Source organism: Phyllopteryx taeniolatus, chromosome 21, assembly GCF_024500385.1.
Source record: "Phyllopteryx taeniolatus isolate TA_2022b chromosome 21, UOR_Ptae_1.2, whole genome shotgun sequence".
Lineage (NCBI taxonomy): Eukaryota > Metazoa > Chordata > Actinopteri > Syngnathiformes > Syngnathidae > Phyllopteryx > Phyllopteryx taeniolatus.
The window spans coordinates 1,300,485-1,315,732 of record NC_084522.1 but is presented as its reverse complement, the minus strand read 5'-3'; the positions used below and the strand labels follow the sequence as shown (position 1 = coordinate 1,315,732).

General features: G+C 47.1%; 2 protein-coding genes across 8 annotated transcripts; one reads left to right on the top strand and one right to left on the bottom strand.

Moving 5' to 3' along the window:
* Positions 1-102: 102 nt before the first annotated feature.
* Positions 103-8,919, bottom strand: slc52a2 (solute carrier family 52 member 2). Of its 5 annotated transcripts, XM_061759445.1 has the most exons (6): positions 8,457-8,911; positions 7,863-8,384; positions 2,673-3,257; positions 2,184-2,493; positions 1,289-1,412; positions 103-681 (listed from the first exon to the last, which is right to left on the bottom strand). In XM_061759445.1, exons 1-6 carry the CDS (start codon positions 8,515-8,517, stop codon positions 475-477), a joined length of 1,809 nt encoding a protein of 602 aa, XP_061615429.1. In that variant the 5' UTR covers positions 8,518-8,911; the 3' UTR covers positions 103-474. The 5 variants fall into 5 exon arrangements, with proteins under 5 accessions (XP_061615429.1, XP_061615430.1, XP_061615427.1 ...); XM_061759446.1 differs by lacking the exons at positions 7,863-8,384; positions 8,457-8,911 and adding an exon at positions 4,621-5,870; XM_061759443.1 differs by lacking the exons at positions 103-681; positions 1,289-1,412; positions 2,184-2,493; positions 2,673-3,257 and having other exon boundaries at positions 5,577-8,384; positions 8,457-8,541; positions 8,829-8,919.
* A 240-nt stretch (positions 8,920-9,159) lies between these two features.
* On the top strand, positions 9,160-14,943 carry fbxl6 (F-box and leucine-rich repeat protein 6). 3 transcript variants are annotated; one of them, XM_061759453.1, is made up of 10 exons: positions 9,160-9,271; positions 10,228-10,778; positions 11,179-11,337; positions 11,408-11,471; positions 11,988-12,119; positions 12,578-12,685; positions 12,762-12,875; positions 13,303-13,534; positions 14,194-14,437; positions 14,672-14,943. In XM_061759453.1, exons 2-10 carry the CDS (start codon positions 10,276-10,278, stop codon positions 14,799-14,801), a joined length of 1,686 nt encoding a protein of 561 aa, XP_061615437.1. In that variant the 5' UTR covers positions 9,160-9,271; positions 10,228-10,275; the 3' UTR covers positions 14,802-14,943. The 3 variants fall into 3 exon arrangements, with proteins under 3 accessions (XP_061615437.1, XP_061615436.1, XP_061615438.1); XM_061759452.1 differs by having other exon boundaries at positions 9,232-9,585; XM_061759454.1 differs by lacking the exon at positions 11,988-12,119 and having other exon boundaries at positions 9,232-9,585.
* Positions 14,944-15,248: the final 305 nt, after the last annotated feature.

Below are 15,248 nucleotides of genomic sequence, written 5' to 3'. Positions count from 1 at the left end.
CAACAAAAGAGTAATCAACACTCACGTGACGGCCGTGTGATGTTACACACATTATGAGTATTTTAAGGCGAACTGATGAAAAAGGAAACAACATAAACATGATTTATAATCAAAAAGAAAGCACGATTCCTCTTTAATGTTAAGGCAGACGTTGTGTTTTTGTCAACAAAAGATGGAAGGAATTTATAAGGAAGGATTATAGAAGCGTTAAGAAAAAGTGCGGCTCAAAGGGTTAATCAACGAGGAGCTGTGGGGGGGGTTGCGTCACGTGGTCCGACTGTAAACAACCGCACGTTCCGTTCTCGTGCTTTTACAGTACGTGACAGCCCCTCGGCCAACGTGCGGCAACACAACGCTGCCGCTATCGTCGACCACTTTGGACCTCCTCGTGCTCCCGAACCGTCTGATGCTTCTGTGGGAGCAGTGTGCGTTTGTGTAAAACAAAAAAAAAACAAGAAATGCTCTTATCTGGCTTTAAGTGCAGTGGTGGCAGTCCTGCCCCCGTTTAAAAACGTCGTACACGTTGACCAGCGGGAACATGGCGAGAGCGCCCGCCAGCGAGCCGGCTTGGATGGAGATGCCGCACCACAGCAGGGCGGCGTGGCCCGCCTGGTGCAGGAGGGTGCCGATCACCACTTTCAGGTAGGAGAACAGGCCCGTGAACAGGATCCAGGAAAGCACCTGCGGGCGGGCGGGGCGTGTGTCGCTTACTCATTTGCTGAGAGAATACCAATGTTTTACTACTTTCTAAACATTTATTTTACACTATGAACATTGTTTTTTTTTTTTTTTTTTTTTTTTTTTAAACAGACAGCTCGGCCACTGACGTGACGCTTCGATACTCATTAAAACTGGAGTTATTCTTTTCACCCCAAAACGTTTTTGACTCCTCAGAAGAGGGCCGGCGTGAGGTACGGGCCTCACACGGCCAAATCGTACTACTTCCGACCTCGAGTTCAATGGGCCAAGATTCCGTCGTTGCGGCACCCGCACAAACCAAGAGACGTGGCAAAACTAATATTAGCTTATCGCACGTTTTACACATTTGAAATGCAGCTTGTGGGGGGGCACTACGTAAAAGGACGACATTCAGTAGAAAACAGGTGAACAAATAGGAGACGAAGGAGAACATCGGACACCATGTTAAAAATTTCTGTGGGTCAAAAATTAATACTGAAATGCGTACGGATGAAACATTACCGTCTAGCATCCAACGGAGTCGGTTATCATATGTTCGCACGTGCAGAGTGACTCGGAGAGGATTTGAGATGAAAAGCGGGCCACTCACCACTAAGACCACACCGGCAGTTTTGCCTTGCAGAGGAGGACACGGACTGAGGACGGCCAGAGCCATGAGGTACGCCGCGAAGACCCCGCCCGCCAAGGACAAGACACCCAGACGGGCAGACGACCTGGAAGACCACGGCAAAACGTTAGCCGGCATCTCGATCGGAGAATGCGAGCCGTGGACCTTCTTTCATCCCGCATTTACACTGTCAAGAGTCGCCATTTTTTGTTCAAGTAAAATGTGTTTATTATTGACAAAATACTGCAATTGCTTCATTCATTCATTATAAATTTGAAAACATGCCGATACATTACCAGTCAAATAGTTGCTTACTGAATCATAACTATATTAATTATAAATAATGACATACAATATGATAAAACATTTTACATATTTGTATTCATCTCGTAATTTGATTTCAATGAATTCAATTCAATCATTCAATTAACAATTTTTGTACTGCATACACCATAGTTTGATTTAGCTTTTTATATTATTAGTCGTCTTTTGCAGCACCGTAATTTCAACCCTCTGTATGTGTTACGCATATTGAAGAATTGACAATAAAAGCACCATGAACCTTTTAAATTGAATAGTAATTGCAACGTACATTTAAACAATGAGTTAGATAATTAAATTATACTTGAAGTACAATTTTTAAAATGAGAGTGATTATTTTATTAAAATATTTGTTTTTATGGAGTAATTGGTTGATTCATAACATTTTAATTAATTATAAATACAATTTTACATATTGTACATACACATTAACTTTATTTTTTTAACATTATCTACTATTGACAACAATCTATTTTTAAAAAATCAAATGTGAGCACTAAAGGGTTATAAGAAATAAATACAAAGACAAAAATATTGTCATAAAATACTGTCTGACCTGAGGATGACAAACATGGCGAGGAAGCAGGCCACAGGGTTGGCAATGTTCCCGAGGACCACCGAGAGGTGGAAGGTCGTGGCGCTGTAGGGCAAACAGGTGAAGGTCTGGACGGACGGCAGGACGCCATTGGTGAGCGCGTTGGAAACGGCCAGCAGCGCCAGGAGGTAGACATTATGCGACGTCCAAAACGTCGGCGCGGGCGGCGACGGCGCCTCCTCCAGGCGCACTTCTTCCTGCGATGACGGCGAACTGCCGTTGCTGAGGGGGGGCGTCGCGTCGCTGCTTTTAACCGTTGCGTCCTGGCTTCCTACACATTTTTAAATGTCAAAATTGTAAACTTTTTCTACACCAAACGTCTTCATTCAAACAAAAATGAGTTGAGAAAAAAAAACCAGAGTGACTATTACAAAAATAATAAATCCATACAGCAGTTTCCATTGTCCCTACCTTAAGATATTTAACATCAAATTGCATACGCTTACGTACTCTCCACACTCGCGTAGCAGCCCCGCGGGTCGTCGGCGCTCGCCGGCACGGCTTCCCTTGGCGCCGTCGACCGCCGCGTCAAAGCCAGGAAGCTCAGAGCAGAAATAGAGAGCATGACAAACAAGAACCAGAAGAAGTTCTGCGCCGGAAAGTTCTCCTTGAGGTACCGCGGCTGCACAGTGCCATTGACGCTGGGGCACTCCAGCCTGCCCACGCCCTGCCCTAGCGCCACCACGCACGGGAACAGCGCGCTCAGGCCCTGGCCCATGAAGAAGGTTCGGATGTACTGCGGCGGGTAGCGGAACATGAAGGGCAGGAAGGTGACGTTGGACGTGCAGCACACCAGCGACAGCACGAAGGTGAGGAGCAGGAAGGGCAGCGAGCGCAGCTGCCCCGCCACCACCGTCGTGTGCGACCACAAGATGGCCAGCAGCGCCGCCGCCAGCACCGCAAGCGCCTGGATGCAGTGGATGAGCGCGCGCTCGTTCAGGCGACCTGGCGCGCAGTGGTGCGTCACGGTCACCGCCACCGCACCGATGTTGCCGAACGAGATCAGGACTGAGAGGTATGCCGGCAAGTTCCAACCTGCAACGACACCGACGTGCCCTTTACGTCCATATAATATTACGTACATACGCCACAGGTGGGTAGAGTGGCCAGAAATCGGACTCAAGTAACGGGGTGGTCCTACGTTAAACGGTGGACCCGTGGCGATGGCTTCCAATGCCACTGTATCGGGCGCACACATACCTTACAGACGCGACAAATTTCCTAAGCTAAATATGCTCCAATTAACGATTATTTCAAGAAGCGATTAATCTATTATTCTTTCCGATTAATGGGATCAAATGTCCGAAACTCAGCAGAAGTTTTTGTTTTTCCAAAGTAAAAGCAGATGCTTGCAAATGTCTTATTTTGAAAAAACAAAAAGTTCTCAATTTGCCTTAATGAAGAATTACATTAATCTCAGAATATGTACTGTTGAGAGGCTCAAATGTTGAAGATTTGGGCAATTTTAAGTTAAACAATGTCCACAATCAATTAATCAATAATTGTGGATTACTTGTTTTGATAATTAATTGTTGCACCTCTAGATGAAATCAACACATTTTTGCGTTTTACCGACTTTAAATCACTTCAATCGATCAATTTTGACCGTCGAGCATCCGCCAGAAAAGGGACACGCCCCTTGTTTGCAATATTTCATGATTTTATACTACCCGAAAAAAAGATTACACGCAAAACAACTACGCAGAAGTAATATTTTCTTACACGATTAAATAATACAGTTTAAAGGCGCTAAATATGAAATAGCCATTGAAATTTAGCATAGAATGAATGTACGGCCACTCAAAAAGCTTTAACGTCAGACCCTGTGAAGTGTGTACAATTGCGTTACAATAATATGCCTCGAAACTTCAAATATTAGCCCAAAATATCACTTTCACTAAGACAATAATTTAAAACATCTTTGGAAATGTTAGGCAACTGCTAAGTAGTGTACGCATTATAATGCAACAACATAAAAAGCTGCCCAAAACAGCGCGCAATTAGATATGCATAAGCAGATTTGCTACCAAGAGTGTGCACGTTTGTAGTTTACGCAACAAATGTATTTCAAATGGGGAGAAAAGTAATTTTGTATAGCAGCCACTTCAGATGCGAAATATCCAGAGTAACTTTATGAGTGTGGCGTCACTTAATGTAAAGCGAGCCTATAGCACACAGCTGTACATTTATTGAGCTCACCGTAAACTGCAATAGTTCGTTAGTGGGATAAACGTATTCGAACAGTGACTGAACTATTTCAGCTACGTGTGGTTTGTATATCGTTAGCATAATATCTCACTGCTTTATTTGCGTACAGCTTAAGCCAACCCGAACCCGAGTAAAGTTCTTGTTGACGGCCGAAGAGTGGCTGTCAACCGGCGGCCGCACAACCGCTGACCTTCGGGCAGCACGCTGACGATGACCGGAAGCTCGACCCACAAACTGTTGACGGAAATCCACGAGCCCATGGCGAACAGCGCCATTAGGCCGTGGGTCACCGCGTCGCTGCTCCACCAGCCCAGCGACATGACGCCGTCGACTTCGGCCCAGGGAAGGGAAAGCCACGGCGAATAAACCTGTGTGCGGTTCAGCCGGCTTTCAATAATAATAATAATAATAATTCAACGGCAAATTTCCGCTTGCACACGCTAAATTCGACCTGAAGCAATGGCGGACACTTGACAAGAAGTTCCCGCCCCTTCAGATGCCTTCAAGTACTCTTCGTAAAATAACGACGGCTTCCTTTTCAACGCGTTCGCGGCTGTAATCAGTTACGTATGCATTTTATTCCCTCAATTTTATGTATATTACGATTGATTAATACAACAGGTAGCACACTAATGGCCGTCAAATTTCGCCAATAACAAGATATCACACTGTTTGTCCATTCTTTAAGTTCAGATATTGAAAAAGGTTCTGAGAGCTCTGAAAGCGTCACAGTTGACCTGGTAACCTTTGAATGAGGGTGCGTTCGTTTTAGAACCAAACTACAACCAATGAGGGCGGAGCAAACTATGCATTAAAAAAATCTGACTCATTTGACACACTTCTGCCTGATGTGGAATATATTTGCCCTCATTTGTTTTTTTTTTTAGCACATAAATACTTTTCTAAGCTTGAACACGCGGGAATCAGCAAATAATTTGTGATACAACCACCCATTTTCCATATCGCCTATCCTCACTAGGGTCATGGCCGTGCTGGAGCCTATGCCAGCAGACTGCGGGCGAGAGGCAGGGTACACCCTGAACTGGTCGCGACAACCACCCAATCACCTTTAAATGGCCCGAGAGAGACCGAAAAGACAAAAAGACTCACTTTGCTTAAACTCACAAAGATTGTGCACAATGGGACTCAAGGGAAACAAGCTGGCAATGGCAAACATGCAGCTATTTACAGATATTTTAATTTTTAGGTAATACCCAGTTCGACTATACCTGTAGCTTATTTAAAAATACATCTTTTTAAAATGAAACAAATGATCACTGTGCCATATGGAAATAAATATAATCATCAGTCCCAAAAAGAAAAGACGAGCCAGAAATAACTCGGTGTGAGAAAATACATGATATTTGGATTTGAGTGAAAGGACTGGGTCAGTGTCTACATGTATGCTTTTTCGATGAAAGCGCATGATTCTTTGACCATATTACGCTTGTTGGTTTCCTTCCGGGTTGGGAAGGCCGCTCGCAGCGTCCTCCACGCTCGGACGTACCGGCCTCCTAATCCCGCTCTTCTTTGGGGCCAAAACGATGGAGTAGCCCGGCTTGAGGCGGGGCAGCGCGAGCTTCAGCTTTATCATCATGTCGGTGGTGGTGCGGAAGGTGGAGTTGAGGATGGGGTCGGTGTTGCGCAGCACCATTTTCTGATAGATGATCTCGCAGCGGATGGCCTCGCGCTTCGTCACCCTGTCGTTGTCAGCCAAGCGCAGCAGCAGCTTGTCCACGTCCTGCTGGGTTCGGCAGGGCCCCCCGTTCCTCTCCACCGTACCGGTGATGTAATCCAGGTCCATGCGTTCCGAATAGACTTTCTTAACGGCCTGACGTCGACCCATCTTCTGCTGTCCCCGACCTTTTACCCAATGTGGCCCAGCGGGAGAGTGGGCAGCTCGCCCGCCGGAAGTTTCTTGGGAGTCCGACAAACTCAAGTCGTCCGAGGAACTCAAGTCGTCGGAGCTGTCCGAGTACGCGGGCTGTCTTTTGACATTTTGCCCTGACGGCTGGCTGTAGGGATAGTCGGCCATCAGGATGGCGAACTTGCAGCTCAGCAGCTTGATGTTCAAATCGGGCGACGGCACTTTGGCAAAACGTCCTCCCGGCAGGAAGTCGTTCAGGTGCTCCTCGGTGACGCCGGTGATCGCCTTGATCATCCTCTTCAAGCAGACCCTGATGAGGTCCCTGTTGGTGTGCAAATCGCTACAGTATTTGTAAACGCCGCTGTAGGTCTTATCGTGCAGCGGGAACTGCAAGAAGACATTGGTGACCTCCTCGGGCGCCATCAGAGTGGCGGGGTCTTTGGACCATTCCAGGAACTTCTGGTAGAGGCAGAGCAGGTACTGGCTAAAGAGGGAGTATTCGCCTGCGCTCTTCAGGAGCTGCCAGTAGGGACCCACCACTTTGCAGTAGATGATGGCCAGAACGCACACGATGCTCTGGATGACTGAATCGCTGGCGTCGGCGACCAGGCTCTCGAGGAGGACGTTGGGGCCGTCGTCGTTGTTGAGCGCCAGCATGTCGGAGAAGAAGAGCGCGATCTCGTTGTGGTGGTGAATGAGGCCGGCGGCGGCCTCGAAGTAGCTGGGGAAATGCGTGGGAGGCTTCCTGACCAGCCGGGAAGGGTTCTTCTTCTCCTTACAGAAGGCCACCCAGTGCTTCTTGTAGTTCAGCAGAGCCCCTTGGTTGGGGGTCAGCATGTCCGGGGCCATGTGGACGAAGCGGGAGGTGGCGCTCTCTGTGAAGTTGACCACGTTCTCGAAGAGAGGGTTCCCGTCTCGGCCCAGCTTCTCGCCCCGCGACTGGGTGATCTCGTTCTCGAACGCCATGACCTGTCGCTCCACCGTGTCGTGTACGGCCACCAGGAAATTGGCGTTGTGCTGTAGGAAGACCGCCGGGGGGGCCAGCGAGACCCGCCCGTCGAGCGAGTGAAGCGTTTCCTCGAACAGCTCCATGGTGGGGTGCTCCTTGCATGTTAGCGTGTACTGATTTTTGAAGAGGTCAAAGGAAATCCTTTTGGACTTTTGTGTTTGCCCGCCGTGTATACTCGACAGCTTCTGGACAGACAGCATGGCCACGTCCAGCAGCGACGGCAAAACGTCGACATCTTTTTTTGCCGCGGCTACGTCGGACGCGTCCTTAGCGTTCTCGCCTCCACCGCAGACCGACACTTGTTTCCCGACGACTCGAACCGAAGAAGCCTCCTTGGACTCCTTGCCGGCAGAGATTTCGTAAACGTCGTATTCCTCTTTGATTATCATCTTTTCGTGAGGCGACGACTGTGTGCGCTTCTTAGCGGGAGTTTTGGAGTAGTCTCTCGACCTCACCAGATCAAAGGGACTTTGAAGCAAATTCTCCATCACAATGTTCCGCCTGCGACTTCGCGTTTCCGAATTGTGGTAGCACATCTTTAACTTTTTGATCTTACCTTTCAGGACTCGATAAGCTTTTTGAATTTTGCCATCTTTGCAGTATTCCGGGTTGAAGTTCCTCAGCCAGGTGACCAAGTTGATGGGGGAAACTCGCTCCCTGGTCACAAAGTTGCTCAGCTCCAGGATCAAACCGTTGGTGACCTCGATGGCCTTCGCCCGCTCAGAGAAATCTTTCATCTTCAAAAGGTGTTCTCGTTCGACGCCGATGCTGTCGCATATCGGGCCCACAAAGTTAAAGTTGACATACGATTCCAAGAACGCCCGCCTGGCGTCACCCGCCAAGCTCAAGGTGGTGGCGACGCCTCTTTCGATCAAGCGTCGAAAATCGGCCGAATGGTAAGCTGGGAAAATCCTCCTCAGCCAACTGATGACAGAGATCCATGGGAAGTTATTGTCCTCCCGCATGAGTCCACTTTGAATCAGCAGTCTGTTTTTGCAATGTTCTCTGTCCAGATCCAAGCCTTCACCCGTCTGAGGGCCAACAAAGTCTGCCACCAGCTTCCAATAATACTCATCTCCTAGAAAGCAGAAACATTAGCGCAAGAATTCATCTCAATTCCAGCTTTCTTTGAATACGTCTTTGTACTTACTCAAATTGGCTTCAATTACAGCTGCTTTTCCACATAAAAAGAAATTCCCCATGGACTCCATTGCCAGTTGTTTTGTAGAGAAACACTGCAAGTCAACTCCCAATCAATACAGTTTGACCTATACCATATTATTGGCGTGTTCAAGTGTCACTGGAATTAGTAGGCAAATGGGATCTTCAACAACAAAACAGGTCTATAAAGCTACAGATAAATGTTGGCATTCGTCACGTGCGAAGCTAACGTTAGCATGACTGAAAGACCGCTCATCGGCGGTCAATTCCAGGCGGTAGCAATCGAGCCGCTGTCGCTAACGAGCGTTCAAATAGACGATAACATGCAAAATTACTTTTGAAACGTTCACTTTTGTTTTACCCCGAAAAGTCCAACGCCACTGCAAAGCGTCTTTGAACGCGTTGTCTTAGCCCGGAAGTAATTGCAATACTGTGATTGGACGAGTGATGAGAGGCGGGTCTTTAATTGAACTTTCCACCAATTGCATGGCCGCTTATACGTTCGCTGTTCAGCCTTTGCGTGATTAGGACTCCCACGCGCTTTCCTGGCAGGACAAGCCCTACTCCAATATTACTGGCTCCAGGACAAGTGTCACTGTACTATGATTGGCTGGTGTTTCCACGTAGAACACGCCCCACATCATAACCATAACAAACGTCTTTGTTTTTATTTCGTCCTACGTGTTTGGGATGGTCATCTAGTTACATCTGCGTAGCCTGGCCTCCCCCCCCCCGCGACGCAAGAGCCAATCATGTTGCAGCGGGGCGTGTCCTGCCAGGAAGGCGCGTGGGAACCGTAATAACGTACGAAACAACAACAGAGGGTGCAAATTGACGCTCAGCGCGAACCGTGCTTTATCAAATATCGAACGGAGTTATCTGGCGAAAAATAACGACCGATAGCTTTTAACGTCAGCTCGCACTTACTTGAATTGAGACTTTGGTCGTCGGTATGCCGCGCGCCGTTGCTGACTTCTTTAGCTAAGCTAGCAGTTAGCTGCAGTGACGGGCAATTGTTGTTTTTTTACTTTGGCCCAAGTTGGTGGTAAACGTTTGTTTCGGTCTGATGGTGTGATGATACCATGAAAAACAGCTGATGATGCGCACACAGCTTTCAGGTAAAATAGCAACACGTGTAATTCTGAATTACAAGTACATTTTTTAAGTACATTCATTGAGTACGGCGTCCTCAACACAGTGAAAGTAATGGACGACTCAGTCATAATAAAGGAATAACACTTTAATGGCTCAGATTGGGGAGTAAATGTAACAAAATGTGTCATCAAATGATAAGACACAAAGCGCTTCACAGACACATGCAAAATTGAAACAGGTTAAAAAGACAAAGATGCAAAGGTCACCAAGACAAATCTCGAATATAATCAAACAAGAGGGAGGTCAAAAGAAAGGCTGGATGATAGAAATGAGATTTTAGGCGTTGTTTTTAAACAGTCTTAGGATTCGGAAGATCTAAGCTTGTGGAAGCGGGTGGTACTTTGGAGTAACTAAGTGTCTTAGAGAAGACTTGACTGAGGCAGGGGTCGTGGGAGTTCAAGTAGTTTAACCGGGAGAAAATAAAAGTGCCAATTCATCGTTCAAGAACCGAAGGGGCCAAAATAGCTCTTATTGTAGCTGTATGTCCGAACTAAAGTGCTTCACCTTTCCGAAAAATATCATTTGTACCTCTCGGATGCAATTCTTGACAATAAATGCTTCAAATGAGCCTCACAAATCCAGTAATATTCCTCTCGGTTTTTTAGATCATTTGTGACTGGGTTTGCTGGCCGATAAAGACAAAAAGCGTCCGGATGATGGCGTCCACCGAAGGGGCTGTTGAAGATGCCGGGGCACGCGCATCCGGCCAGGGAGATGAGGCACCAAAGGCACAAGAAGCCTCGCTGAAGAGGAAAAGCGCTGAGCCCAAAAAGCAAACGGCGAAAAAGAAGAAAAAGGCCCGTGCGAGCAGGGCGGCCCGGCCCGGCTACACGGTCCACGAGGGCGAGGACATGCTCCTCGTCATATCCAGCAGCGCCTCGCAGTACGACGGCTCCGTCTGGGCCCCCAAGAAGAAGCGAGGCAAGAAAAAGAACGCTGCTACTTCCAAAGGAAAAGGCAAAAAAAACGCTGCAACAAAGAAGAAAAAGAGCAAAACGATTCTTCGCACAGCGGCTGTCGAGGAAAGAGGGGAGGAGATGTTTGTGGCAGCGAAGCCGAGCGACCACAGATGGGGGCAAAGTCTTCCTGAGGAGGTTCTGGTCAATATTTTTAAGATGGTGCTCACGCAAGATGGTGCCATCCCCTTTCTGTGCAGGTGCTATTCAGACAGTATTTGTTTTTGTAATCAAATATTTCCATCATGATCAACATTGGATGGCTTGTAATACAGAGTGATACAAAAAATAATAATAATGACATCATAACTGGATGAAATTTCGTATTTGAAATGTAAAAATAGTGCAAACTCTAACATGAAATTTAAAAAAATGGTTTTTTTTTGCAAATGGATGTTATTCTTCATCGTATCAAAAAGAGGAAGGAAAAGATATAACCAAAAGTGAGCTTAAAGTTAAATTCAACATGAAACTTCATTTGAGCAAGCATTTTCTATGTTATCAGAATACGAATTGATGCGAGAATGTTTTTGGAACACCCTGTAGACTTCTGTTGATTTAATTACCAAAGGCGGGAAATGATGCGTTTTCTCGTGCTAGGGCGGCAAGAGTGTGCCGCCTGTGGAACGCCGCCGCCGCCACTCCGGTCCTGTGGCGCAAAGTCGCCGTCGGTCACTGCTGGGTCGCGCCGGGCAAAAGTCAGCTGCCAAAAACGCAGAGCCAAATTAAAGACACAGTAGACTGGCTGGCACAGAACAGGTATGCTACTTGATGCTATCCTAATTTGCTGTGTAAATATACTGAGTGAATCTGGATTTGTTTGTTTTAGATTCTCTCAGTTGCGGGATTTCTCGCTCCATCATTGGAGCAAAAATGTTGACCATGCAGTAGACGTAAGTCACTCGGTTTACTTGCAAAATCCGCTTTTTGTGTCCTACGTTCTGTCATTTGCAAAAACCTCACCTGGTCCCCGTGGTTTTTGTGCTTTCTGAAATGCCCTAACATACCACAATATGGCGCCGAAGCCCTGCATAAATAATCAAGTAGTAGAGAAGTATGTTGAAGTGTTAAATTATGTAGGGGGTGGACTTAGTTTAGCCGGGGTTGTTATGGAGAGTCTTTGAGGCGCTCCAATCTTTTGTAAGCCATTTTAGTTTTAAGTGTAATCTTGTAAGATGATTTTGAAATAACATTGAAGTGTTTTGGGATCAGAGATTGTGATATATAGTTGAAACTATTAATACAGGCAGTTTTATATAAAAAAAACAAAACAAAACAACAACTGGGGGCGGGGCGTCAATTACCCAGCATTTTTTGTTTTTCGCAGGTGGGCGCGGTCCTTATCCTCTGTACTCTTACTGCACTCTCGATAAAATGAGAACAGTTGAATGTAATGGTGATTCTGACAGGTGGTGTCGCAGTTCTGCCCTCACTTGAGCGCCCTCACGCTCTCCTACTGCACCGGCCTGACGGCGACGGCCTTCCGGAGCCTGGGCCGGCACGGCCGCTCGCTGCGGCGCTTAAACCTGCAGTACGCGGAGGTGAGACGACCGTACGCGGATTGTCTGATACCTTTGAACGATCAGATCCCTCTGAAGCGTTCCGCAAACCGTGGAAGATGCGTCTACAAAAATGTCAGTAAAAGCCTACTAGAACATCTGAACCGTGTTTGGGGTTAATCGCATGATGGCAGGTGTGTGCTGACTCCCATTTCACATGAGTTTCAATGAGATTGGTCAATTCTGAATACAGCCACATCCCTAGTTACAAGAGGGTGTGCACACTTGTGCAACCAAATTATCTCAGTTTGTTTTTTTTCTCATGTAAAATATGTGCCTCGGCTCAATAAAGGTTGGGAGACCTTGGTTTGAGCAGCGAACTAGTTGGGTATGAGTTGACTGAACGAACTTATATCAACTCAGTTCTGCGGGACTTTCAAAATTCTCGGTGCATGAAAAAGACCAAATTCTATCAAATAACAAAAAATGCGTTGCTGTAGTTTCAGGTGGAAGGTCTTCTCGCTTATCTGGAAAGTCACGGCGCTCAGATCCGGCAGATCTGGTTCACTCACGGTTGGAAGAACGACCGAGTCCTCGCCAGCATCTCTGTGAGGAAGCGTTTCATTCTGCCTCGGGCATAATACGCGGCGGAAACGAAGCTCAGAGCCGCGCTTCTGCTTTCAGAGGGGATGCTGTCCCGATCTGGAGTTGCTGGAGGTGAACACGAGGCTGGACAGTAAAGACGGCGAACTGGCCGTTTGCGTCCAAGCGCTGCAGACGGCTTGCCCCAAACTTAAGGTACAAGACGGTAAATATCAGAGATGGGAGGGGGGGTGGGGGGCGGGGGCTCCAGTCACATGACTGCACTTCGAGGCAGATTTAAGTTTGTGAATGTGTCAGTGCGGAGAACAAGTGCCAAGTGGCTAACATGTCCAGTCTAGGCTGTACCCCACCTCTTGCCCAGAATAAGCTGGGGTGGGCGCCAGCGTGCCCACGAGCCGCGTGAGGAAAAGAGGTACGAAAAAATGGATGGATTGGACGATTTAGTGGGGACTCAACTCGATTGAATTTGGAACTTGCTCGAAACTAGAAAGGTCAAGACTTGAGATTTGTGATTTGCACACATGTGACTTTCTCCCACCTCTGGTAAATATTTCGTTGCAGATTCCTGATTGTACTATTTAATCATAAGAAAAAACAACAACTCCATTGTACTTGTCATCAGACTTTCCGGATGCTGAACATCCACCCGCTGCACAAGAGCATGCGTAATGCTGCTCAATTATCTCCGGGCTTCCCCCTGCTGGAGGAGCTGTGCATCGCCACCGCGTCGTACTCCTACGTGACCGACAAATACCTGCGGGACATACTCTTTGGCTCCCCCCGGCTGCGAGTGCTGGACCTGCGGGGCTGCTCGCAGATCACGTCGGCGGGTCTGGCGGCATTGCCGTGTCTAGGTAACGACATCTTTTAGTCATTTATTATTTTTTTTTTTTTTTTAATGAAACGTTTTGCTGAAAAGACTCCACATGCCTTGGATTAGTGGGATAATAAGCAAATCATGTTGTAGTTTTCAGGGTTGAAGGGTTAGTTTTTGGGAATTAGGGTTGGAAACCAGGGTAAAGATTGCAAATTAGGGTTTCAAACTAGGTTCATGTTTTCAAATTAGTGTTTCATGCCAGAGTTAGGGTTTCCAGTAAGGGATCACTTTTCAAAGGAGGGTTTTAAATCAGGGTTAGTGTTTCAAGCCGGAGTTAGGGTAGCTAATTAAGCTTTTAACTATGTTAGCACCGTAGCAACCTGTTGTTGTGATCACGTGGGCTCTGCTGGAGAGGACAAATCTGAGATTTTAGATCCAGTCCTCGTTTTTTTTGCTGACATCGCACCGATATCGGATTGGGACACCCCTCTATACACACACACATATATATATATATATATTTATAATAAGGAAAGCATTAAACATTGTAAAAATAAGAGATCATTTGAACTCTGCTTTCAGACTCCGAATTTGTGCCCACATGGCCCTTCACACTGGGCACATTTAGCCAATGTGTTAAAAGTGAGTTGAAGTCCCCTCGAAAAGCCTTAAATTGGCCCACTTTGTGCCTGGCAGAGCTGGAGTGCCTCTTCTGGGGTCAGTATTTCAGCAGTCACGTGGTCTCGTCGTCCTTGAAGAAGGGGCTCCACGCCGTGACGCAGAAGTGGAAGCACACGCTGCGGCAGCTGGACGTGGCCAATCAGCTTTTCTCCGAGGAGGACCTGGAGTTAGCCATGTGCCACCTGGCCAGCGCCAACAACGCCAACATCCTGCACTCGCTCAACCTGAGTGGGACCAGAATCACGCCGGCTGCCCTGAGGTACCAGGAACCACTTCTTCTTCTTCTTCTATGTTTACCTTATGAGCCAGCGCTTCCCACCCACTTGGTGTGAGACATCATCAGGTGCGCCATGGAAATGGATCCAATTTCAATGAACTCAGTGACATTTAATATTCATCAAAAGTCAAATATTGTCTGTATCCTGGCTCAAGAAAGGTTTGGGAACGCTGTTCTAAACTGGTTTGTCTCATGACCTTTCCTGTGATTTTGCAGGTCTCTCATCGGCCAAATGACGGCGCTAGACTACCTCAACCTGTCCTCCTGTCGGTCTCTACCCAGAGGGCTGAAGAGGGTTTACCGGGGACAAGAGGCCATTCGCCAGTTGCTGGACAAATTGGAGTAGAGCTCAAACCGCGCGAGGAGGCTCATTAAGATTCTTTAACTTTTGCAAAAAGACCACAGCGCAGCCTGGAGTCACTCAAATGTTTTGGCGTCCAAATACGCACTTATTTCATTGATTTGGGGAAATAAATGTAGACAGTTCACTTTTGCATTTGATTGGCTCTTAATATTCTTTGTGACAAAATGTAGTGTATATGGGTTAAGTCAAAATGTAATTCATTTAGGAGGAAAGAATGAGCTGGAAGCGACGCCTGCGCCACTTCCGGTTGATCGTAATTATAAAATTACAGCGTTACAAATCAAAAAGGAGAGCAAAAAGTTCCCAGGCAGGACGTCTCTCGGGTGTCTTTGTTCACAAGACGTTCGGAACGGGCGCGTCGTGCCCGCTTCCGTCCCCCAAACGGGGTAGCTCGGGGCGCCTGCAGGATGCTCGTGGTGAGGTGGGCTG